The sequence below is a fragment of the Xenopus tropicalis genome, chromosome 3, assembly GCF_000004195.4.
Source record: "Xenopus tropicalis strain Nigerian chromosome 3, UCB_Xtro_10.0, whole genome shotgun sequence".
In the NCBI taxonomy this organism is placed as follows: domain Eukaryota; kingdom Metazoa; phylum Chordata; class Amphibia; order Anura; family Pipidae; genus Xenopus; species Xenopus tropicalis.
This window is the reverse complement of record NC_030679.2, coordinates 153,367,273-153,393,541: the sequence shown is the minus strand read 5'-3', so window position 1 is coordinate 153,393,541 and position 26,269 is coordinate 153,367,273. Positions and strand designations below refer to the sequence as shown.

The 26,269-nt window shown below is 60.4% G+C and overlaps 1 protein-coding gene across 2 annotated transcripts; it reads left to right on the top strand.

Annotated features, from left to right (window-relative positions):
- The first annotated feature begins 10,029 nt into the window (after window positions 1-10,029).
- Window positions 10,030-22,292, top strand: elp5 (elongator acetyltransferase complex subunit 5). Of its 2 annotated transcripts, XM_031899651.1 has the most exons (8): window positions 10,030-10,154; window positions 14,874-14,934; window positions 15,143-15,223; window positions 16,562-16,785; window positions 16,931-17,100; window positions 18,892-18,972; window positions 19,062-19,162; window positions 21,615-22,292. In XM_031899651.1, the coding sequence occupies exons 1-8, from the start codon at window positions 10,100-10,102 to the stop codon at window positions 21,721-21,723; spliced, it is 882 nt and encodes a 293-aa protein (XP_031755511.1). In that variant the 5' UTR covers window positions 10,030-10,099; the 3' UTR covers window positions 21,724-22,292. The 2 variants fall into 2 exon arrangements, with proteins under 2 accessions (XP_031755511.1, XP_031755512.1); XM_031899652.1 differs by lacking the exon at window positions 15,143-15,223.
- The last annotated feature ends 3,977 nt before the right edge of the window (window positions 22,293-26,269 follow it).

Below are 26,269 nucleotides of genomic sequence, written 5' to 3'. Positions count from 1 at the left end.
TACTCGGCACCAAGCACCCTATTTCCTGGCCAGGTGGCGCCCCTACCCCTGGGTGCAATTAGCCACTTGTCTCCCCTGGGGGCGCCACCATGCCCTATTAATACTCGGCACCAAGCACCCTATTTCCTGGCCAGGTGGCGCCCCTACCCCAGGGTGCAATTAGCCACTTGTCTCCCCTGGGGGCGCCACCATGCCCTATTAATACTCGGCACCAAGCACCCTATTTCCTGGCCAGGTGGCGCCCCTACCCCAGGGTGCAATTAGCCCCTTCTCTCCCCTGGGGGCGCCACCATGCCCTATTAATACTCGGCACCAAGCACCCCATTTCCTGGCCAGGTGGCGCCCCTACCCCAGGGTGCAATTAGCCGCCTCTCATCCCTCCTCATCTTCCCTCGCTCATTCACAGGCCTCTATTAAAGGGGAACTTAACCTAAATAGGATCCTGCCTTCACTTGTGCAAAGCCGGGGGTGGGGGATTCCCATTATCCTGTGCAACTGGCGCTGGGGGTTGTACTCCCAGGGCCCTCTGACAGCTGAAGGAAGTTGGACCACCCTGATCCTGTGACAGTGCTTGGAATTGGAGAGACACATCCTTTTCCCACAATCCTCTTGGATTGGGCATTCATTCTACCCAATGGGATTCTGGGCTGGCACCTGATTGGGTCTCTATAGCTGAGGGCCACAGTTCAGCCTTGGTGCCACCCTTACCCAGCATTCAGCAGTTCCAACCCCAACCAAGGCGGCACCCCGAGTGTAGGTACCGTACCCCCGAACCAGCAGGCCCGTATCGTAGGTACCGTACCCCCGGGGGAACCGGCAGGCCCGTGTCGTAGGTACCGTACCCCCGGGGGAACCGGCAGGCCCGTGTCGTAGGTACCGTACCCCCGGGGGAACCGGCAGGCCCGTGTCGTAGGTACCGTACCCCCGGGGGAACCGGCAGGCCCGTATAGTAGGTACCGTACCCCCGGGGGAACCGGCAGGCCCGTATAGTAGGTACCGTACCCCCGGGGGAACCGGCAGGCCCGTATAGTAGGTACCGTACCCCCGGGGGAACCGGCAGGCCCGTATCATAGGTACCGTACCCCCGGGGGAACCGGCAGGCCCGTATCGTAAGTACCGTACCCCCGGGGGAACCGGCAGGCCCGTGTCGTAGGTACCGTACCCCCGGGGGAACCGGCAGGCCCCTATAGTAGGTACCGTACCCCCGGGGGAACCGGCAGGCCTGTATCGTAGGTACCGTACCCCCGGGGGAACCGGCAGGCCCGTATCGTAGGTACCGTACCCCCAGGGGAACCGGCAGGCCCGTATCGTAGGTACCGTACCCCCGGGGGAACCGGCAGGCCCGTATAGTAGGTACCGTACCCCCGGGGGAACCGGCAGGCCCGTATCGTAAGTACCGTACCCCCGGGGGAACCGGCAGGCCCGTATCGTAGGTACCGTACCCCCGGGGGAACCGGCAGGCCCGTATAGTAGGTACCGTACCCCCGGGGGAACCGGCAGGCTCGTATAGTAGGTACCGTACCCCCGGGGGAACCGGCAGGCTCGTATAGTAGGTACCGTACCCCCGGGGGAACCGGCAGGCTCGTATAGTAGGTACCGTACCCCCGGGGGAACCGGCAGGCTCGTATAGTAGGTACCGTACCCCCGGGGGAACCGGCAGGCTCGTATAGTAGGTACCGTACCCCCGGGGGAACCGGCAGGCCCGTATAGTAGGTACCGTACCCCCGGGGGAACCGGCAGGCTCGTATAGTAGGTACCGTACCCCCGGGGGAACCGGCAGGCCCGTATAGTAGGTACCGTAGCCCCGGGGGAACCGGCAGGCCCGTGTCGTAGGTACCGTACCCCCGGGGGAACCGGCAGGCCCGTATCATAGGTACCGTACCCCCGGGGGAACCGGCAGGCTCGTATAGTAGGTACCGTACCCCCGGGGGAACCGGCAGGCTCGTATAGTAGGTACCGTACCCCCGGGGGAACCGGCAGGCCCGTATAGTAGGTACCGTACCCCCGGGGGAACCGGCAGGCCCGTATAGTAGGTACCGTACCCCCGGGGGAACCGGCAGGCCCGTGTCGTAGGTACCGTACCCCCGGGGGAACCGGCAGGCCCGTATCGTAAGTACCGTACCCCCGGGGGAACCGGCAGGCCCGTGTCGTAGGTACCGTAGCCCCGGGGGAACCGGCAGGCCCGTGTCGTAGGTACCGTACGCCCGGGGGAACCGGCAGGCCCGTATAGTAGGTACCGCACCCCCGGGGGAACCGGCAGGCCCGTATAGTAGGTACCGTACCCCCGGGGGAACCGGCAGGCCCGTATAGTAGGTACCGTACCCCTGGGGGAACAGGCAGGCCCGTATAGTAGGTACCGTACCCCCGGGGGAACCGGCAGGCCCGTATAGTAGGTACCGTACCCCCGGGGGAACCGGCAGGCCCGTATAGTAGGTACCGTACCCCCGGGGGAACCGGCAGGCCCGTGTCGTAGGTACCGTACCCCCGGGGGAACCGGCAGGCTCGTATAGTAGGTACCGTACCCCCGGGGGAACAGGCAGGCCCGTATAGTAGGTACCGTACCCCCGGGGGAACCGGCAGGCTCGTATAGTAGGTACCGTACGCCCGGGGGAACCGGCAGGCCCGTATAGTAGGTACCGCACCCCCGGGGGAACCGGCAGGCCCGTATAGTAGGTACCGTACCCCCGGGGGAACCGGCAGGCCCGTGTCGTAGGTACCGTACCCCCGGGGGAACCGGCAGGCCCGTATCGTAGGTACCGTACCCCCGGGGGAACAGGCAGGCCCGTATAGTAGGTACCGTACCCCCGGGGGAACCGGCAGGCTCGTATAGTAGGTACCGTACCCCCGGGGGAACAGGCAGGCCCGTATAGTAGGTACCGTACCCCCGGGGGAACAGGCAGGCCCGTATAGTAGGTACCGTACCCCCGGGGGAACAGGCAGGCCCGTATAGTAGGTACCGTACCCCCGGGGGAACCGGCAGGCCCGTATAGTAGGTACCGTACCCCCGGGGGAACCGGCAGGCCCGTATCGTAGGTACCGTACCCCCGGGGGAACCGGCAGGCCCGTATCGTAGGTACCGTACCCCCGGGGGAACAGGCAGGCCCGTATAGTAGGTACCGTACCCCCGGGGCCTGTACTGTAGGAAGTGTCGGGGGGAGGGGGTTCTGGGCAGAATTCCTGGGCAGGAATGTGCAGTCGGTGCCCAGTTACAGGACAAACAGCCCTTATGAGCGGATGAGTGGGAGGCGGAGCCGCAGTTTAACCCATAGTCATGGCGACAGACATACAGTTGCAGCTGCAGAAGGAAAGCGCAGAGATTCTGGTTCTGTAAAACATTCCAGTCATTTATTCTGGGTCTGTAGGTTTCTGTGTGAGACACTCAGGAACCCAGTCAGGGGGCAGAACTGGCTTTATAGTGAGGGGCTCTGGGAGGCAATAGAGGGGGGAGGGGGTGCTTCTAGCTGGGGCCCCAAGGTCCATAATTTGCACCTCCTGCCTGAGGAGCAAAGTCACACTGGGGGGGTCAGGGTATCAGGGGTCCTGCCCCGCTGGAGGGGCCTGGGGGGACGCAATAGCCACAATAACAATGGAACCTCACAAAGCCATAGATCCCTGGTGTCGGGAGTAGGCGGGGCAACAAAGTGGCAGCTCCACCCATCTTGCTTCAGGGATCCGATTGGTACAAATGTCACGGGATTCCCAGTAGAGCTAAAGGTGCAATAGGCCTGAATACTCAGTCCCATTAGTGAGGGGCCGCGGCACGTGAGCTTACATACTTTGGCCAAAGTGTGGTACTAACACCTCATTTTTTGTAAAAATTATTTTTAAAGGCAAACTAAGCACTGGCAATCTTTCATTCTCTTTGTGTATAATTAATGGCTTTTTAGCGTTTATAGCAGCTGGTCAGCGCCAGGTTGTGGGTTAGACCGAGCGCTGGCGAGTTTGGGCTTCTGCGCAATTCTTTCATTGGTGCCAGAACTGTGTGGGGCAGAAAGAATGATCCAATCACAGGCGGGTTACTTAAGGGGCCATATACGGGCTGATTCTAGCAGCTTATTGGCCAATGTATGGGTACTAACGACAGGCCTGCCCGGCCAACATCTGACCTGAAACCGGCCAAAGAACCGAACTGGCCCGATATTGCCCACCCATAGGTGAGAGGGGAGATCCGCTCGCCTGGCGTGTATGGGCATGTATGGGCTCGCTTGGCGTGTATGGGCATGTATGGGATCGCGTGGCGTGTATGGGCATGTATGGGCTCGCTTGGCGTGTATGGGCATGTATGGGCTCGCTTGGCGTGTATGGGCATGTATGGGCTCGCCTGGCGTGTATGGGCATGTATTGGCTCACTTGGCGTGTATGGGCATGTATGGGATCGCTTGGCGTGTATGGGCGTGTATGGGCATGTATGGGCTCGCTTGGCGTGTATGGGCTCGCCTGGCGTGTATGGGCATGTATGGGCTCACTTGGCGTGTATGGGCATGTATGGGCTCGCTTGGCGTGTATGGGCATGTATGGGCTCGCTTGGCGTGTATGGGCATGTATGGGCTCGCTTGGCGTGTATGGGCATGTATGGGCTCGCTTGGCGTGTATGGGCATGTATGGGCTCACTTGGCGTGTATGGGCATGTATGGGCTCGCTTGGCGTGTATGGGCATGTATGGGCTCACTTGGCGTGTATGGGCATGTATGGGCTCGCTTGGCGTGTATGGGCATGTATGGGCTCGCTTGGCGTGTATGGGCATGTATGGGCTCACTTGGCGTGTATGGGCATGTATGGGCTCGCTTGGCGTGTATGGGCATGTATGGGCTCGCTTGGCGTGTATGGGCATGTATGGGCTCACTCGGCACTATGGGCACCTGAAGAGAAGAAACTCGGCACTGGAAAAAGCAATAGATAAACGCAGAGTCGGCCGCTCGGCGCCTGTGACTGTAAGGAACAAACAGGCAAATTGTGTCATAAACAGAACCACCGTGCCGTCACCTAGCAACCCGACCCGGATAGAACAATGTGTGTGATTGGCCAACACGGCACTGACACCTTTACTGATTGGCCAACTCGGCACTGACACTTTTACTGATTGGGCAACTCGGCACTGACACCTTTACTGATTGGCCAACTCGGCACTGACACCTTTACTGATTGGGCAACTCGGCACTGACACCTTTACTGATTGGCCAACTCAGCACTGACACTTTTACTGATTGGGCAACTCGGCACTGACACCTTTACTGATTGGGCAACTCGGCACTGACACCTTTACTGATTGGGCAACTCGGCACTGACACCTTTACTGATTGGGCAACTCGGCACTGACACCTTTACTGATTGGGCAACTCGGCACTGACACCTTTACTGATTGGGCAACACGGCACTGACACCTTTACTGATTGGGCAACTCGGCACTGACACTTTTACTGATTGGGCAACTCGGCACTGACACCTTTACTGATTGGGCAACTCGGCACTGACACCTTTACTGATTGGGCAACTCGGCACTGACACTTTTACTGATTGGCCAACTCGGCACTGACACCTTTACTGATTGGCCAACTCGGCACTGACACTTTTACTGATTGGCCAACTCGGCACTGACACTTTTACTGATTGGCCAACTCGGCACTGACACCTTTACTGATTGGCCAACTCGGCACTGACACTTTTACTGATTGGCCAACTCGGCACTGACACCTGTACTGATTGGGCAACTCGGCACTGACACCTTTACTGATTGGGCAACTCTGCACTGACACCTTTACTGATTGGCCAACTCGGCACTGACACTTTTACTGATTGGGCAACACGGCACTGACACCTTTACTGATTGGCCAACACGGCACTGACACCTTTACTGATTGGGCAACATGGCACTGACACCTTTACTGATTGGGCAACTCGGCACTGACACCTTTACTGATTGGCCAACTCGGGACTGACACCTTTACTGATTGGGCAACACGGCACGGACATCTTTACTGATTGGGCAACTCGGCACTGACACCTTTACTGATTGGGCAACACGGCACGGACACCTTTACTGATTGGGCAACACGGCACTGACATCTTAACTGATTGGCCAACTCGGCACTGACACCTTTACAGATTGGGCAACTCGGCACGGACACCTTTACTGATTGGCCAACTCGGCACTGACACTTTTACTGATTGGGCAACTCGGCACTGACACCTTTACTGATTGGGCAACTCGGCACTGACACCTTTACTGATTGGGCAACAAGGCACTGACACCTTTACTGATTGGGCAACTCGGCACTGACACCTTTACTGATTGGGCAACTCGGCACTGACACCTTTACTGATTGGCCAACTCGGCACTGACACCTTTACTGATTGGCCAACACGGCACTGACACCTTTACTGATTGGGCAACACGGCACTGACACCTTTACTGATTGGGCAACTCGGCACTGACACCTTTACTGATTGGGCAACTCGGCACTGACACCTTTACTGATTGGGCAACTCGGCACTGACACCTTTACTGATTGGCCAACACGGCACTGACACCTTTACTGATTGGGCAACTCGGCACTGACACCTTTACTGATTGGGCAACACGGCACGGACACCTTTAGTGATTGGGCAACTCGGCACTGACACCTTTACTGATTGGGCAACTCGGCACTGACACCTCGGCACTGACACCTTTATTGATTGGGCAACACGGCACTGACACCTTTACTGATTGGCCAACACGGCACTTACACCTTTACTGATTGGGCAACTCGGCACTGACACCTTTAGTGATTGGGCAACTCGGCACTGACACCTTTACTGATTGGGCAACTCGGCACTGACACCTTTACTGATTGGGCAACTCGGCACTGACACCTTTACTGATTGGGCAACTCGGCACTGACACCTTTACTGATTGGGCAACTCGGCACTGACACCTTTACTGATTGGGCAACTCGGCACTGACACCTTTACTGATTGGGCAACTTGGCACTGACACCTTTACTGATTGGCCAAACGGCACTGACACCTTTACTGATTGGGCAACTCAGCACTGACCCCTTTACTGATTGGCCAAACGGCACTGACATCTTTACTGATTGGGCAACTCAGCACTGACACCTTTACTGATTGGCCAAACGGCACTGACATCTTTACTGATTGGGCAACTCAGCACTGACCCCTTTACTGATTGGCCAAACGGCACTGACACCTTTACTGATTGGGCAACTCAGCACTGACACCTTTACTGATTGGCCAAACGGCACTGACATCTTTACTGATTGGGCAACACGGCACTGACACTTTTACTGATTGGGCAACTCGGCACTGACACTTTTACTGATTGGGCAACACGGCACTGACACCTTTACTGATTGGGCAACTCGGCACTGACACCTTTACTGATTGGGCAACACGGCACTGACACCTTTACTGATTGGCCAAACGGCACTGACACCTTTACTGATTGGGCAACTCAGCACTGACCCCTTTACTGATTGGCCAAACGGCACTGACATCTTTACTGATTGGGCAACTCAGCACTGACACCTTTACTGATTGGGCAACTCGGCACTGACACCTTTACTGATTGGGCAACTCGGCACTGACACCTTTACTGATTGGGCAACTCGGCACTGACACCTTTACTGATTGGGCAACTCGGCACTGACACCTTTACTGATTGGGCAACTTGGCACTGACACCTTTACTGATTGGCCAAACGGCACTGACACCTTTACTGATTGGGCAACTCAGCACTGACCCCTTTACTGATTGGCCAAACGGCACTGACATCTTTACTGATTGGGCAACTCAGCACTGACACCTTTACTGATTGGCCAAACGGCACTGACATCTTTACTGATTGGGCAACTCAGCACTGACCCCTTTACTGATTGGCCAAACGGCACTGACATCTTTACTGATTGGGCAACACGGCACTGACACTTTTACTGATTGGGCAACTCGGCACTGACACTTTTACTGATTGGGCAACACGGCACTGACACCTTTACTGATTGGGCAACTCGGCACTGACACCTTTACTGATTGGGCAACACGGCACTGACACCTTTACTGATTGGCCAAACGGCACTGACACCTTTACTGATTGGGCAACTCAGCACTGACCCCTTTACTGATTGGCCAAACGGCACTGACATCTTTACTGATTGGGCAACTCAGCACTGACACCTTTACTGATTGGGCAACTCGGCACTGACACTTTTACTGATTGGGCAAAACAGCACTGACACCTTTACTGATTGGGCAACTCAGCACTGACACCTTTACTGATTGGGCAACTCGGCACGGACACCTTTACTGATTGGGCAACTCGGCACTGACACCTTTACTGATTGGGCAACACGGCACTGACACCTTTACTGATTGGGCAACTCGGCACTGACACCTTTACTGATTGGGCAACTCGGCACTGACACCTTTACTGATTGGGCAACACGGCACTGACACCTTTACTGATTGGGCAACTCGGCACTGACACCTTTACTGATTGGGCAACTCGGCACTGACACCTTTACTGATTGGGCAACACGGCACTGACACCTTTACTGATTGGGCAACTCGGCACTGACACCTTTACTGATTGGGCAACTCGGCACTGACACCTTTACTGATTGGGCAACTCGGCACTGACACCTTTACTGATTGGGCAACTCGGCACTGACACCTTTACTGATTGGGCAACACGGCACTGACACCTTTACTGATTGGGCAACTCGGCACTGACACCTTTACTGATTGGGCAACTCGGCACTGACACCTTTACTGATTGGGCAACTCGGCACTGACACCTTTACTGATTGGGCAACTCGGCACTGACACCTTTACTGATTGGGCAACTCGGCACTGACACCTTTACTGATTGGGCAACTCGGCACTGACACCTTTACTGATTGGGAAACACGGCACTGACACACTCTAATGGCCCTACCTCATTCCCATCAGTCCCTGCCCCAGTGAGCTTACAATCTAAGGTCCCTATCCCATTCCCATCAGTCCCTGCCCCAGTGAGCTTACAATCTAAGGTCCCTATCCCATTCCCATCAGTCCCTGCCCCAGTGAGCTTACAATCTAAGGCCCCTATCCCATTCCCATCAGCCCCTGCCCCAGTGAGCTTACAATCTAAGGTCCCTATCCCATTCCCATCAGTCCCTGCCCCAGTGAGCTTACAATCTAAGGTCCCTATCCCATTCCCATCAGCCCCTGCCCCAGTGAGCTTACAATCTAAGGTCCCTATCACATTCCCATCAGTCCCTGCCCCAGTGAGCTTACACTCTAAGGTCCCTATCCCATTCCCATCAGCCCCTGCCCCAGTGAGCTTACAATCTAAGGTCCCTATCACATTCCCATCAGCCCCTGCCCCAGTGAGCTTACAATCTAAGGTCCCTATCCCATTCCCATCAGTCCCTGCCCCAGTGAGCTTACAATCTAAGGTTCCTATCCCATTCCCATCAGCCCCTGCCCCAGTGAGCTTACAATCTAAGGTCCCTATCCCATTCCCATCAGCCCCTGCCCCAGTGAGCTTACAATCTAAGGTCCCTATCCCATTCCCATCAGTCCCTGCCCCAGTGAGCTTACAATCTAAGGTCCCTATCCCATTCCCATCAGCCCCTGCCCCAGTGAGCTTACAATCTAAGGTCCCTATCCCATTCCCATCAGCCCCTGCCCCAGTGAGCTTACAATCTAAGGTCCCTATCCCATTCCCATCAGCCCCTGCCCCAGTGAGCTTACAATCTAAGGTTCCTATCCCATTCCCATCAGCCCCTGCCCCAGTGAGCTTACAATCTAAGGTCCCTATCCCATTCCCATCAGCCCCTGCCCCAGTGAGCTTACAATCTAATGTCCATATCTCACACACTAGGGACCCCCAGTCTCTCCCCTCCCCCTGACTGTATTCAGCCCGCGGTATTTATTGGCAGGAGGAGCCAATAGGAAGCCAATACCCGAATCCTCCCCCTAAGGGAACCAATGGGATGTTTTCCCGCGCAGCAGCTGAGGTTTATATTACATTTTCCGCCCGACTGGATCACGTGATTAGCCCCCCCCACACGGTATAGTGACGTCACTAGAAGCCCAGGCGGAAGTACCCGGAAGTGCGATGATGCTGGAGAAGCTGAGGAACGGCGGTACCCCCGGAGTTCTGCTCATTTCCGGTACTGGGGGGGGGGGGGGTTTCCTGCCTGTCCGTCCCGTGTCATGTGCCCGCTCCCCCCGCACTGTGCGGCCCCAGCCCGGCACTGAGGGAAAGCAGGATAATGCGGCGGGGAAAGGGTTACACAGCCCGTGGGGGCTGCTGGGAGATGTTACGTGTCTCTTTAAAGGGGAGTTATTATTGGCGCTCAGAGTGGGAAGGAATTGAGGCGTGATTGGCTGCACACAATGCTCTGTGGGAGGGGCTATGGCTGTGGGGCCCATTTAGTCCCACCCCCTCCCTGGCTGCACCAATCCCACTCACTGTACCTGCCCCTGCTCTGCCCTCTGTGGGGCTTTCTGCCCAATTGCCCTCTTTTGCCCCCCCATGAGCTGCAGGGTATATATATATATATATATATATAGAGAGAGAGAGGGGGGGGGGAGAGATGCACAACCTGCTCTGAGGCCCCACAGTACTGAGTTACCCCCCCCCCCATGAGCTGCAGGGTATATATATGAGAGAGAGAGAGAGAGAGAGAGAGAAATTAAGTTTCACATTTACTTTATGTAACCCCGCCTCCATCCCATCAGTCGCTATAATTAGCCCCGCCCCTCCACCTGCTATTAATGCCCCTGTGTGCCCAGTCAGTCCCCTTTATCAGCCATGTGACATGGGCAGTCTCTGCGCTTAACGATACAATTGCCCCAGTGATTTGTCCTTTCCCTGTAAATACTGATTTGTAGGGGTGTATCGCCCCCCTAATGTCAGCCTTGTGTACTACAACTGCCCCGCTTGTGCCTGTCTTCCCTCTCTCCTACCCCCTGCCCCAGTCTCTCTCCCTTCCCTGTCTCTTACCCCCCTGCCCCAGTCTCTCTCCCTTCCCTGTCTCTTACCCCCTGCCCCATTCTCTCTCCCTTCCCTGTCTCTTACCCCCCTGCCCCAGTCTCTCTCCCTTCCCTGTCTCTTACCCCCCTGCCCCATTCTCTATCCCTTCCCTGTCTCTTACCCCCCTGCCCCAGTCTCTCTCCCTTCCCTGTCTCTTACCCCCCTGCCCCAGTCTCTCTCCCTTCCCTGTCTCTTACCCCCCTGCCCCAGTCTCTATCCCTTCCCTGTCTCTTACCCCCCTGCCCCAGTCTCTATCCCTTCCCTGTCTCTTACCCCCCTGCCCCATTCTCTATCCCTTTCCTGCCTCTTACCCCCCTGCCCCATTCTCTATCCCTTCCCTGCCTCTTACCCCCCTGCCCCATTCTCTATCCCTTCCCTGCCTCTTACCCCCCTGCCCCAGTCTCTCTCCCTTCCCTGCCTCTAACCCCCCTGCCCCAGTCTCTCTCCCTTCCCTGTCTCTTACCCCCCTGCCCCAGTCTCTCTCCCTTCCCTGTCTCTTACCCCCCTGCCCCAGTCTCTCTCCCTTCCCTGTCTCTTACCCCCTGCCCCAGTCTCTCTCCCTGCCCTGTCTCTTACCCCCCTGCCCCAGTCTCTCTCCCTGCCTCTTACCCCCCTGCCCCAGTCTCTCTCCCTGCCCTGTCTCTTACCCCCTGCCCCAGTCTCTATCCCTTCCCTGCCTCTTACCCCCCTGCCCCATTCTCTATCCCTTCCCTGCCTCTTACCCCCCTGCCCCAGTCTCTCTCCCTTCCCTGCCTCTAGAGAGAGAAATTAAGTTTCACATTTACTTTATGTAACCCCGCCTCCATCCCATCAGTCGCTATAATTAGCCCCGCCCCTCCACCTGCTATTAATGCCCCTGTGTGCCCAGTCAGTCCCCTTTATCAGCCATGTGACATGGGCAGTCTCTGCGCTTAACGATACAATTGCCCCAGTGATTTGTCCTTTCCCTGTAAATACTGATTTGTAGGGGTGTATCGCCCCCCTAATGTCAGCCTTGTGTACTACAACTGCCCCGCTTGTGCCTGTCTTCCCTCTCTCCTACCCCCCTGCCCCAGTCTCTCTCCCTTCCCTGTCTCTTACCCCCCTGCCCCAGTCTCTCTCCCTTCCCTGTCTCTTACCCCCCTGCCCCAGTCTCTATCCCTTCCCTGTCTCTTACCCCCCTGCCCCATTCTCTATCCCTTCCCTGTCTCTTACCCCCTGCCCCATTCTCTATCCCTTCCCTGCCTCTTACCCCCCTGCCCCATTCTCTATCCCTTCCCTGCCTCTTACCCCCCTGCCCCATTCTCTATCCCTTCCCTGCCTCTTACCCCCCTGCCCCAGTCTCTCTCCCTTCCCTGCCTCTAACCCCCCTGCCCCAGTCTCTCTCCCTTCCCTGTCTCTTACCCCCTGCCCCAGTCTCTCTCCCTTCCCTGTCTCTTACCCCCCTGCCCCAGTCTCTCTCCCTTCCCTGTCTCTTACCCCCCTGCCCCAGTCTCTCTCCCTGCCCTGTCTCTTACCCCCTGCCCCAGTCTCTCTCCCTGCCCTGTCTCTTACCCCCCTGCCCCAGTCTCTCTCCCTGCCTCTTACCCCCCTGCCCCAGTCTCTCTCCTGCCCTGTCTCTTACCCCCCTGCCCCAGTCTCTATCCCTTCCCTGCCTCTTACCCCCCTGCCCCATTCTCTATCCCTTCCCTGCCTCTTACCCCCCTGCCCCAGTCTCTCTCCCTTCCCTGCCTCTTACCCCCCTGCCCCAGTCTCTCTCCCTTCCCTGTCTCTTACCCCCTGCCCCATTCTCTCTCCCTTCCCTGCCTCTTACCCCCCTGCCCCAGTCTCTCTCCCTTCCCTGTCTCTTACCCCCCTGCCCCAGTCTCTCTCCCTGCCCTGTCTCTTACCCCCCTGCCCCAGTCTCTCTCCCTTCCCTGTCTCTTACCCCCCTGCCCCATTCTCTCTCCCTTCCCTGCCTCTTACCCCCCTGCCCCAGTCTCTCTCCCTTCCCTGTCTCTTACCCCCCTGCCCCAGTCTCTCTCCCTGCCCTGTCTCTTACCCCCCTGCCCCAGTCTCTCTCCCTGCCTCTTACCCCCCTGCCCCAGTCTCTCTCCCTGCCCTGTCTCTTACCCCCCTGCCCCAGTCTCTATCCCTTCCCTGCCTCTTACCCCCCTGCCCCAGTCTCTCTCCCTGCCTCTTACCCCCCTGCCCCAGTCTCTATCCCTTCCCTGTCTCTTACCCCCTGCCCCAGTCTCTATCCCTTCCCTGTCTCTTACCCCCCTGCCCCAGTCTCTATCCCTTCCCTGCCTCTTACCCCCCTGCCCCAGTCTCTCTCCCTTCCCTGTCTCTTACCCCCCTGCCCCAGTCTCTCTCCCTTCCCTGTCTCTTACCCCCCTGCCCCAGTCTCTCTCCCTTCCCTGTCTCTTACCCCCCTGCCCCAGTCTCTCTCCCTTCCCTGTCTCTTACCCCCCTGCCCCAGTCTCTCTCCCTGCCCTGCCTCTTACCCCCCTGCCCCAGTCTCTCTCCCTGCCCTGTCTCTTACCCCCTGCCCCAGTCTCTCTCCCTGCCCTGTCTCTTACCCCCCTGCCCCAGTCTCTCTCCCTGCCTCTTACCCCCCTGCCCCAGTCTCTCTCCCTGCCCTGTCTCTTACCCCCCTGCCCCAGTCTCTATCCCTTCCCTGCCTCTTACCCCCTGCCCCAGTCTCTCTCCCTGCCTCTTACCCCCCTGCCCCAGTCTCTATCCCTTCCCTGTCTCTTACCCCCTGCCCCAGTCTCTCTCCCTTCCCTGTCTCTTACCCCCTGCCCCAGTCTCTATCCCTTCCCTGTCTCTTACCCCCCTGCCCCAGTCTCTATCCCTTCCCTGTCTCTTACCCCCCTGCCCCAGTCTCTCTCCCTGCCCTGTCTCTTACCCCCCTGCCCCAGTCTCTCTCCCTGCCTCTTACCCCCCTGCCCCAGTCTCTCTCCCTGCCCTGTCTCTTACCCCCTGCCCCAGTCTCTCTCCCTTCCCTGTCTCTTACCCCCCTGCCCCAGTCTCTCTCCCTTCCCTGTCTCTTACCCCCTGCCCCAGTCTCTCTCCCTTCCCTGTCTCTTACCCCCCTGCCCCAGTCTCTCTCCCTTCCCTGTCTCTTACCCCCCTGCCCCAGTCTCTCTCCCTTCCCTGTCTCTTACCCCCTGCCCCAGTCTCTCTCCCTTCCCTGCCTCTTACCCCCCTGCCCCAGTCTCTCTCCCTTCCCTGTCTCTTACCCCCCTGCCCCAGTCTCTCTCCCTTCCCTGTCTCTTACCCCCTGCCCCAGTCTCTCTCCCTTCCCTGCCTCTTACCCCCCTGCCCCAGTCTCTCTCCCTTCCCTGTCTCTTACCCCCCTGCCCCAGTCTCTCTCCCTTCCCTGTCTCTTACCCCCCTGCCCCAGTCTCTCTCCCTTCCCTGTCTCTTACCCCCCTGCCCCAGTCTCTCTCCCTTCCCTGTCTCTTACCCCCCTGCCCCAGTCTCTCTCCCTTCCCTGTCTCTTACCCCCCTGCCCCAGTCTCTCTCCCTTCCCTGTCTCTTACCCCCCTGCCCCAGTCTCTCTCCCTTCCCTGCCTCTTACCCCCCTGCCCCAGTCTCTCTCCCTGCCCTGTCTCTTACCCCCCTGCCCCAGTCTCTCTCCCTTCCCTGTCTCTTACCCCCCTGCCCCAGTCTCTCTCCCTTCCCTGTCTCTTACCCCCCTGCCCCAGTCTCTCTCCCTTCCCTGTCTCTTACCCCCCTGCCCCAGTCTCTCTCCCTTCCCTGCCTCTTACCCCCCTGCCCCAGTCTCTCTCCCTTCCCTGCCTCTTACCCCCCTGCCCCAGTCTCTCTCCCTGCCCCAGTCTCTCTCCCTTCCCTGCAGTCTCACTGTAAGTCCCTGTTCCCTGTGCAGATGCAGCGCCACACAGTGGCAGGGAGTTGTTGCACAGCTTTATAGTGGCGGCGCTGGAGAGGTGAGTAGCCGCCCGTCCTACTGAGTGAGTGTGGGTAAGAAAGTGAGTATGAGTGAGTGTGTTTGAGTGAGTGTACATATCAGTGAGTGCGTATATGAGTGAGAGCGAGTGTGTGTATGGGAGTGAGTGCTTGGGTGAGTACCTGCCCGGGGGGGGGGGCACAGGGATGCATTGAGTGTAACCCCCCCACCCATCTCTTGCCTGACAGGGGGGAGCAGGTGCATGTATTGGGCTATGAGCGCTCACAGGAAGATTTCCTGCTGGGATTCCCGGCACCCCTTGTACCCAGGTGAGTTACTGGCCTCTTCCACCTCTTCTGCTACTGCTGTTCTCTAGCACTGCCGGGGGTTCTAGCGCTGCAGGGAGTTCTAGCACTGCCGGGAGTTCTAGCGCTGCAGGGAGTTCTAGCGCTGCCGGGGGTTCTATTGCTGCCGCGGGTTCTAGCGCTGCAGGGAGTTCTAGCGCTGCAGGGAGTTCTAGCGCTGCCGGGGGTTCTAGCGCTGCCGGGGGTTCTAGCGCTGCCGGGGGTTCTAGCGCTGATGGGAGTTCTAGCGCTGATGGGGATTCTAGCGCTGCCGGGGATTCTAATGCTGCCGGGGGTTCTAGCGCTGCCGGGGGTTCTAGCGCTGCCGGGGGTTCTAGCGCTGATGGGAGTTCTAGCGCTGATGGGAGTTCTAGCGCTGATGGGAGTTCTAGCGCTGATGGGAGTTCTAGCGCTGATGGGAGTTCTAGCGCTGATGGGGGAGTTCTAGCGCTGATGGGAGTTCTAGCGCTGATGGGAGTTCTAGCGCTGATGGGAGTTCTAGCGCTGATGGGAGTTCTAGCGCTGATGGGAGTTCTAGCGCTGATGGGAGTTCTAGCGCTGATGGGAGTTCTAGCGCTGATGGGAGTTCTAGCGCTGATGGGAGTTCTAGCGCTGCCGGGGGTTCTAGCGCTGCCGGGGGTTCTAGCGCTGCCGGGGGTTCTAGCGCTGCCGGGGGTTCTAGCGCTGCCGGGGGTTCTAGCGCTGCCGGGGTCTAGGCCGGGGTTCTAGCGCTGCCGGGGGTTCTAGCGCTGCCGGGGGTTCTAGCGCTGCCGGGGGTTCTAGCGCTGATGGGGCTTCTAGCGCTGCCGGGGGCTCTATCGCTGATGGGAGTTCTAGCGCTGATGGGAGTCCTAGCGCTGCGGGGAGTTTTCTAGCGCTGATGGGAGTTCTAGCGCTGATGGGAGTTCTAGCGCTGATGGGGATTCTAGCGCTGCCGGGGGTTCTAGCGCTTCCTGGGGTTCTAGCGCTGCCGGGGGTTCTAGCGCTGCCGGGGGTTCTAGCGCTGCCGGGGGTTCTAGCGCTGCCGGGGGTTCTAGCGCTGCCGGGGGTTCTAGCGCTGCCGGGAGTTCTATTGCTGCCGGGGGTTCTAGCGCAGGAAACCTCCATTCTGACTCATGCCCCCCCATCAGTTATTTGGTTGTGCCCAGCTTACTGGTATTAGGGTTTGGGGTAATGATATATAAGGGCTCAGTGGATGGAGACCCCCCGGCAGGTTCTACAGGGAGGGAGTGTTGGGTCTCAGGCTTTGGGTCAGTACCTCTCCTGCTGGGGGTCTCTGGGGGTGCATATTGGTTGTAACTAACTGAGCTTTCTCCCCCCAAGGCTGAACTTCCACGATGGATACTCGGACCCCCTGCAATGGCTTGGGGGCCCCCACTCACTTGGCCCCTCTGATTTCACAGCTGAGAGGATAGAGGCGCTGCTCCGGGATTCTGGTTCCGCAGTCACCTTGGTACTGGATTCCCTGAGCTGGATCTTGGCGCACTCTCCCCTTCCATCCGTCTGCCACACCCTCAGGGAGTTGTCTCGGGGGCAGAAAGGAACAGGTGGGTGGGGTTAAATTCTTGGGGGCGGGGATTTATTATTATAGTAGCGCCATTGTGCTGTTGCCCCTCCCTCGAGCGCGGCCAATTGGAAATGACCGCAGATGCCTTATCAATCTGCTTATGCTAGCTCCTCCCCTTTTCCCAGCATCCACAGTGACACGGTTGTTAGCGCTTTTGCACAAGGATTTGCACGACCCTGGGGCCCTCCGTTCCGTGAATCTTCTCGCCGACACCGTCATTAACATGGAAAGGAGGGGAGACTGGGACCGGGTCACCGTGACGCACCGCAAAAAGTCCAGAAAGGTCGAGACCAGCGTGAGTATGAGTGGGGACCCCCGGGGGCTATGGTGCCCTCCCCCGAGGGCTGTTATTCTGTACTACTATTCCATACTGCCCTGTCTGTACCCCCGGGGGCTATGGTGCCCTCCCCCGAGGGCTGTTATTCTGTACTACTATTCCATACTGCCCTGTCTGTACCCCCCGGGGGCTATGGTGCCCTCCCCCGAGGGCTGTTATTCTGTACTACTATTCCATACTGCCCTGTCTGTACCCCCGGGGGCTATGGTGCCCTCCCCCGAGGGCTGTTATTCTGTACTACTATTCCATACTGCCCTGTCTGTACCCCCGGGGGCTATGGTGCCCTCCCCCGAGGGCTGTTATTCTGTACTACTATTCCATACTGCCCTGTCTGTACCCCCCGGGGGCTATGGTGCCCTCCCCCGAGGGCTGTTATTCTGTACTACTATTCCATACTGCCCTGTCTGTACCCCCGGGGGCTATGGTGCCCTCCCCGAGGGCTGTTATTCTGTACTACTATTCCATACTGCCCTGTCTGTACCCCCGGGGGCTATGGTGCCCTCCCCCGAGGGCTGTTATTCTGTACTACTATTCCATACTGCCCTGTCTGTACCCCCCGGGGGCTATGGTGCCCTGCCCCGAGGGCTGTTATTCTGTACTACTATTCCATACTGCCCTGTCTGTACCCCCCGGGGGCTATGGTGCCCTCCCTAAGGCCCTCCCCCGAGGGCTGTTATTCTGTACTACTATTCCATACTGCCCTGTCTGTACCCCCTGGGGGCTATGGTGCCCTCCCTAAGGCCCTCCCCCGAGGGCTGTTATTCTGTACTACTATTCCATACTGCCCTGTCTGTACCCCCGGGGGCTATGGTGCCCTCCCTAAGGCCCTCCCCCGAGGGCTGTTATTCTGTACTACTATTCCATACTGCCCTGTCTGTACCCCCCGGGGGCTATGGTGCCCTGCCCCGAGGGCTGTTATTCTGTACTACTATTCCATACTGCCCTGTCTGTACCCCCCGGGGGCTATGGTGCCCTCCCTAAGGCCCTCCCCCGAGGGCTGTTATTCTGTACTACTATTCCATACTGCCCTGTCTGTACCCCCCGGGGGCTATGGTGCCCTCCCTAAGGCCCTCCCCCGAGGGCTGTTATTCTGTACTACTATTCCATACTGCCCTGTCTGTACCCCCGGGGGCTATGGTGCCCTCCCCCGAGGGCTGTTATTCTGTACTACTATTCCATACTGCCCTGTCTGTACCCCCGGGGGCTATGGTGCCCTCCCCCGAGGGCTGTTATTCTGTACTACTATTCCATACTGCCCTGTCTGTACCCCCTGGGGGCTATGGTGCCCTCCCTAAGGCCCTCCCCCGAGGGCTGTTATTCTGTACTACTATTCCATACTGCCCTGTCTGTACCCCCGGGGGCTATGGTGCCCTCCCCCGAGGGCTGTTATTCTGTACTACTATTCCATACTGCCCTGTCTGTACCCCCGGGGGCTATGGTGCCCTGCCCCGAGGGCTGTTATTCTGTACTACTATTCCATACTGCCCTGTCTGTACCCCCGGGGGCTATGGTGCCCTCCCCCGAGGGCTGTTATTCTGTACTACTATTCCATACTGCCCTGTCTGTACCCCCGGGGGCTATGGTGCCCTCCCTAAGGCCCTCCCCTGAGGGCTGTTATTCTGTACTACTATTCCATGTAGGTGCCTGTCCTGTCTGTACTTGGGGAGTCTCTTACACACCCTAAGCCCCGCCCCAGGGGGCAGTTATTGTGTGCTTATATGTACTGTGGCCCCTATGTTTCCCACGCAGGAGGAAATGGTGAGAATACGGGGGGATCTCTCCCTAGAGGTCTTTAGAGAAAAGGAAATGGAGCAAAGGAAAGGACAAGAGGTGAGAGGGGAGGGAATGGGCGGAGCTTATATGCCCGGGGCCCAGGGGCCACAGGAATGATCCTTGGTACCTGCCCTTCTTCTCTCCAGGTGGATCCGACAGCGAATCTGACCTTTAACCTGCGCCTGTCAGAAGCCGAGCGGGAAGTGAAGGATTCCGCCATCTTGCCCTTCACCTTCAGTGACAGCAAGTATGAGCATTCACTCACTGAGTATCCACTCCAATGGATAGCCCCCCGGGTCTGACAGATCTGCCCCCCCAACCACATTGCACTCGGAAATGGGCCCCTTCCCTTTTGGGCTGATCTGATTCCATTCATGTCCAAGCTTTGTGCCACTGCGTGCCCCGGGGCATCTTATTACCTACCCCTATATATGCCCCTGGCTTGTAGTGCATTGCAGCTGCCTTGCCCATGGGGTAGATAGCAGGTGTGCTGCCCAGTAGCGGGGGGATATATTGCCAGTGTGGTGCCCCTGGTAAAAAAAGAAGGTGTGGTGTCTGGGGGAGGGGCGGATTGCAGGCGGGAGGGTAGATTGTAGGTGGGGAGGTAGAATGTAGGCGGAGGGTAGAATGTAGGCGGGGGGATAGATTGTGGGTGGGGGGGTAGATTGTGGGTGGGGGGGTAGATTGCAGGCAGGAGGGTAGATTGCAGGCAGGAGGGTAGAATGTGTGTGTGTGGGGGGGTAGATTGTGGGTGGGGGGGTAGATTGCAGGCAGGAGGGTAGAATGTGTGTGGGTGGGTAGATTGCAGGCGGGAGGGTAGATTGTAGGTGGGGGGGTAGATTGCAGGCGGAGGGTAGAATGTAGGCGGGGGGATAGATTGTCGGTGGGGGGGTAGATTGCAGGCAGGAGGGTAGAATGTGTGTGTGTGGGGGGGTAGATTGCAGGCAGGAGGGTAGAATGTGTGTGTGTGGGGGGGTAGATTGCAGGCAGGAGGGTAGAATGTGTGTGGGTGGGGGGGTAGATTGCAGGCGGGAGGGTAGATTGTAGGTGGGGGGGTAGATTGCAGGCGGAGGGTAGAATGTAGGCGGAGGGATAGATTGTCGGTGGGGGGTAGATTGCAGGCAGGAGGGTAGAATGTGTGTGTGTGTGTGTGGGGGGTAGATTGCAGGTAGGAGGGTAGAATGTGTGTGTGGGGGGGTAGATTGCAGGTGGAGGGTAGAATGTAGGCGGAGGGTAGAATGTAGGCGGGAGGATAGATTGTGGGTGGGGGGGTAGATTGCAGGCGGAGGGTAGAATGTAGGCGGAGGGTAGAATGTAGGCGGGAGGATAGATTGTGGGTGGGGGGGTAGATTGCAGGCAGGAGGGTAGAATGTAGGTGGGGGGTAGATATTGTGGGTGGGGGGTAGATTGTGTGTGTGGGTGGGGGGGTAGATTGCAGGCGGGAGGGTAGATTGTAGGTGGGGGGGTAGGTTGTGTGTGGGTGGGGGGTAGATTGCGGGTGGGGGGGTAGATTGTGTGTGGGTGGGGGGGTAGATTGCGGGTGGGGGGGTAGATTGTGTGTGGGTGGGGGGGTAGATTGCAGGCGGGAGGGTAGATTATGGGTGGGGAGGGTAGATTGCAGGCGGGAGGGGTAGATTGCAGGCGGGAGGGGTAGATTGTGTGTGGGGGGGGTAGATTGTGGGTGGGGGGGTAGATTGCAGGCGGGAGGGTAGATTGTGGGTGGGGGGGTAGATTGCAGGCAGGAGGGTAGAATGTAGGTGGGGGGGTAGATATTGTGGGTGGGGGGTAGATTGTGTGTGTGGGTGGGGGGGTAGATTGCAGGCGGGAGGGTAGATTGTAGGTGGGGGGTAGGTTGTGTGTGGGTGGGGGGGTAGATTGCGGGTGGGGGGTAGATTGTGTGTGGGTGGGGGGGTAGATTGCGGGTGGGGGGTAGATTGTGTGTGGGTGGGGGGGTAGATTGCAGGCGGGAGGGTAGATTATGGGTGGGGAGGGTAGATTGCAGGCGGGAGGGGTAGATTGCAGGCGGGAGGGGTAGATTGTGTGTGGGGGGGGTAGATTGTGGGTGGGGGGGTAGATTGCAGGCGGGAGGGTAGATTGTGGGTGGGGGGTAGATTGTGGGTGGGGGGGTAGATTGCAGGCGGGAGGGTAGATTGTGGGTGGGGGGGTAGATTGCAGGCGGGAGGGTAGATTGTGGGTGGGGGGTAGATTGCAGGCGGGAGGGTAGATTGTGGGTGGGGGGTAGATTGCAGGCGGGAGGGTAGATTGCGGGTGGGGGGGTAGATTGCAGGCGGGAGGGTAGATTGTGGGTGGGGGGGTAGATTGCAGGCGGGAGGGTAGATTGTGGGTGGGGGGGTAGATTGCAGGCGGGAGGGTAGATTGTGGGTGGGGGGGTAGATTGCAGGCGGGAGGGTAGATTGCGGGTGGGGGGGTAGATTGCAGGCGGGAGGGTAGATTGCGGGTGGGGGGTAGATTGCAGGCGGGAGGGTAGATTGCAGGCGGGAGGGTAGATTGCGGGTGGGGGGTAGATTGCAGGCGGGAGGGTAGATTGCGGGTGGGGGGGTAGATTGCAGGCGGGAGGGTAGATTGCAGGCGGGAGGGTAGATTGTGGGTGGGGGGGTAGATTGCATGGCTGGGGGGGGTAGATTGCAGGCATGGGGCCCCAGTACCCAAGTGGCAGACCCAGGTTTTTGTTCTTGCAGGAAATCCTCGCTGCTGCAGTCGGGCCCCGGTTCTGCCAGAGTTTATTATGATCCGGACCCGGCAGATGATGTGGATGAGGAAGATCCAGACGACGACCTGGATGTGTGATTGGGCCGGTACTGGGAGCCACGGGATGATGGGCCGGGTGTGTCGCATTTCTGCCATTGGATCCAGTGGTTGGGGGGGCGGGGCTCTGGTGCGGTTCCGCCCAGTAATATGGGGCAGACATGGTTGGACTTTCTTTCATGAGAACATTTCCCATAAGCCATTGCTGTGTGGGTGGAGTCTCAGTGCTGTACCCCTAATATGGGTGGAGGGGGGTAATTTATCCCTTCCTGGTCATGTGACTGGGGTGGGTCTTGGCACGGGGGGTTCCTGTATGTATCTTGGGTGCCCCCCCTTACTGATCCCTCCAGGGGGGCGGGGGGTAAAGGAAACCCCAACAAAGAGTTTGGACCATCGGTTATGGAGGAATATGGCGGCTGCCGTCGTTACCGACTGTCATTTTCTCTAGGCCTGTGCATTATTTGTGCAAAATAAATGGCGTCTCGGAGGGGCCCCGGCCGCCACTCGCTTGGGAAATATACACGTTTGTGGGTTTGCTTGTCCTTTAACTGATAATCCCCTCCCCCTGGCGATGTCTCCTCCCCTATTAATAAACTGCTCTTGTAATGAAAGGTGCAGGGAGTTCTGTTGCCTGTGGCCCCCGGGCCAGTAACCCACTGAGGGGAACCTCGCAGTCAGTAGCCCCCCCCCAGCCAAGGGGTCTGACGAACTCTGGCACTATCACTAAGGGGTAGGCAAGGGGTATGAGGTGCTCCTTATGGCTGGAGTTTGCCCCCGGGTTCTCCTTATGGCCGGAGTTTGCCCCTGGGTTCTCCTAATGGTCGGAGTTTGCCCCTGGGTTCTCCTAATGGTCGGAGTTTGCCCCTGGGTTCTCCTAATGGTCGGAGTTTGCCCCTGGGTTCTCCTAATGGTCGGAGTTTGCCCCTGGGTTCTCCTTATGGCCGGAGTTTGCCCCCGGGTTCTCCTAATGGCCGGAGTTTGCCCCCGGGTTCTCCTTATGGCCGGAGTTTGCCCCCGGGTTCTCCTTATGGCCGGAGTTTGCCCCTAGGTTCTCCTAATGGTCGGAGTTTGCCCCTGGGTTCTCCTTATGGCCGGAGTTTGCCCCCGGGTTCTCCTTATGGCCGGAGTTTGCCCCCGGGTTCTCCTTATGGCCGGAGTTTGCCCCCGGGTTCTGCTTATGGCCGGAGTTTGCCCCCCGGTTCTCCTAATGCCCGGAGCTTGCCCCTAATGCCCGGAGCTTGCCCCTAATGCCCGGAGCTTGCCCCTAATGCCCGGAGCTTGCCCCTAGGTTCTCCTAATGCCCAGAGTTTGCCCCCGGGTGCCCCTACTGGCCGGAGCTTGCCCCCGGGTGCCCCTACTGGCCGGAGCTTGCCCCCGGGTGCCCCTAATGGCCGGAGCTTGCCCCCGGGTTCTCCTTATGGCCGGAGTTTGTCCCCGGGTTCTCCTAATGCCCGGAGTTTGCCCCCGGGTGCTCCTTATGGCCGGAGCTTGCCCCCGGGTGCCCCTACTGGTCGGAGTTTGCCCCCGGGTGCCCCTACTGGGCGGAGTTTGCCCCCGGGTGCCCCTACTGGCCGGAGCTTGCCCCCGGGTGCCCCTAATGGCCGGAGCTTGCCCCCGGGTTCTCCTTATGGCCGGAGTTTGTCCCCGGGTTCTCCTAATGCCCGGAGTTTGCCCCCGGGTGCTCCTTATGGCCGGAGCTTGCCCCCGGGTGCCCCTACTGGTCGGAGTTTGCCCCCGGGTGCCCCTACTGGCCGGAGCTTGCCCCCGGGTGCCCTTACTGGCCGGAGCTTGCCCCCGGGTGCCCCTACTGGCCGGAGCTTGCCCCCGGGTGCCCTTACTGGCCGGAGCTTGCCCCCGGGTGCCCCTAATGCCCGGAGCTTGCCCCCGGGTGCCCCTAATGCCCGGAGCTTGCCCCCGGGTGCCCCTAATGCCCGGAGCTTGCCCCCGGGTGCCCCTAATGCCCGGAGCTTGCCCCCGGGTGCCCCTAATGCCCGGAGCTTGCCCCCGGGTGCCCCTAATGCCCGGAGCTTGCCCCCGGGTGCCCCTAATGCCCGGAGCTTGCCCCCGGGTGCCCCTACTGGGCGGAGTTTTCCCCCGGGTGCCCCTAATGCCCGGAGCTTGCCCCCGGGTGCACCTACTGGCCGGAGCTTGCCCGCGGGTGCCCCTACTGGGCGGAGCATGCCCCCGGGTGCCCCTACTGGCCGGAGCTTGCCCCCGGGTGCCCCTAATGCCCGGAGCTTGCCCCCGGGTGCCCCTAATGCCCGGAGCTTGCCCCCGGGTGCCCCTAATGCCCGGAGCTTGCCCCCGGGTGCCCCTAATGCCCGGAGCTTGCCCCCGGGTGCCCCTAATGCCCGGAGCTTGGCCCCGGGTGCCCCTACTGGGCGGAGTTTTCCCCCGGGTGCCCCTAATGCCCGGAGCTTGCCCCCGGGTGCCCCTACTGGCCGGAGCTTGCCCGCGGGTGCCCCTACTGGGCGGAGCTTGCCCCCGGGTGCCCCTACTGGCCGGAGCTTGCCCCCGGGTGCCCCTACTGGCCGGAGCTTGCCCCCGGGTGCCCCTACTGGCCGGAGCTTGCCCCCGGGTGCCCCTACTGGCCGGAGCTTGCCCGCGGTTGCCCCTACTGGCCGGAGCTTGCCCCCGGGTGCCCCTAATGCCCGGAGCTTGCCCCCGGGTGCCCCTACTGGCCGGAGCTTGCCCGCGGTTGCCCCTACTGGCCGGAGCTTGCCCCCGGGTGCCCCTAATGCCCGGAGCTTGCCCCCGGGTGCCCCTACTGGCCGGAGCTTGCCCGCGGGTGCCCCTACTGGCCGGAGCTTGCCCCCGGGTGCCCCTACTGGCCGGAGCTTGCCCCCGGGTGCCCCTACTGGCCGGAGCTTGCCCCCGGGTGCCCCTACTGGCCGGAGCTTGCCCCCGGGTGCCCCTACTGGCCGGAGCTTGCCCCCGGGTGCCCCTACTGGCCGGAGCTTGCCCGCGGTTGCCCCTATTTGCCGGAGCTTGCCCCCGGGTGCCCCTACTGGCCGGAGCTTGCCCGCGGGTGCCCCTACTGGCCGGAGCTTGCCCCCGGGTGCCCCTACTGGCCGGAGCTTGCCCCCGGGTGCCCCTACTGGCCGGAGCTTGCCCCCGGGTGCCCCTACTGGCCGGAGCTTGCCCGCGGTTGCCCCTACTGGCCGGAGCTTGCCCCCGGGTGCCCCTAATGCCCGGAGCTTGCCCCCGGGTGCCCCTAATGCCCGGAGCTTGCCCCCGGGTGCCCCTACTGGCCGGAGCTTGCCCCCGGGTGCCCCTACTGGCCGGAGCTTGCCCCCGGGTGCCCCTACTGGCCGGAGCTTGCCCCCGGGTGCCCCTACTGGCCGGAGCTTGCCCCCGGGTGCCCCTACTGGCCGGAGCTTGCCCCCGGGTGCCCCTACTGGCCGGAGCTTGCCCCCGGGTGCCCCTACTGGCCGGAGCTTGCCCCCGGGTGCCCCTACTGGGCGGAGCTTGCCCCCGGGTGCCCCTACTGGGCGGAGCTTGCCCGCGGGTGCCCCTACTGGCCGGAGCTGGCCCCCGGGTGCCCCTACTGGCCGGAGCTGGCCCCCGGGTGCCCCTACTGGCCGGAGCTGGCCCCCGGGTGCCCCTACTGGGCGGAGCTGGCCCCCGGGTGCCCCTACTGGGCGGAGCTTGCCCCCGGGTGCCCCTACTGGCCGGAGCTTGCCCCCGGGTGCCCCTACTGGCCGGAGCTTGCCCGCGGGTGCCCCTACTGGGCGGAGCTTGCCCGCGGGTGCCCCTACTGGGCGGAGCTTGCCCGCGGGTGCCCCTACTGGCCGGAGCTTGCCCCCGGGTGCCCCTACTGGCCGGAGCTTGCCCCCGGGTGCCCCTACTGGCCGGAGCTTGCCCGCGGGTGCCCCTACTGGCCGGAGCTTGCCCGCGGGTGCCCCTACTGGCCGGAGCTGGCCCCCGGGTGCCCCTACTGGCCGGAGCTGGCCCCCGGGTGCCCCTACTGGCCGGAGCTTGCCCCCGGGTGCCCCTACTGGCCGGAGCTGGCCCCCGGGTGCCCCTACTGGGCGGAGCTGGCCCCCGGGTGCCCCTACTGGCCGGAGCTGGCCCCCGGGTGCCCCTACTGGGCGGAGCTTGCCCCCGGGTGCCCCTACTGGGCGGAGCTTGCCCCCGGGTGCCCCTACTGGGCGGAGCTTGCCCCCGGGTGCCCCTACTGGCCGGAGCTGGCCCCCGGGTGCCCCTACTGGCCGGAGCTGGCCCCCGGGTGCCCCTACTGGCCGGAGCTTGCCCCCGGGTGCCCCTACTGGCCGGAGCTGGCCCCCGGGTGCCCCTACTGGCCGGAGCTGGCCCCCGGGTGCCCCTACTGGGCGGAGCTGGCCCCCGGGTGCCCCTACTGGCCGGAGCTGGCCCCCGGGTGCCCCTACTGGGCGGAGCTTGCCCCCGGGTGCCCTTACTGGCCGGAGCTTGCCCGCGGGTGCCCCTACTGGGCGGAGCTTGCCCGCGGGTGCCCCTACTGGGCGGAGCTTGCCCCCGGGTGCCCCTACTGGCCGGAGCTTGCCCCCGGGTGCCCCTACTGGCCGGAGCTGGCCCCCGGGTGCCCCTACTGGCCGGAGCTTGCCCCCGG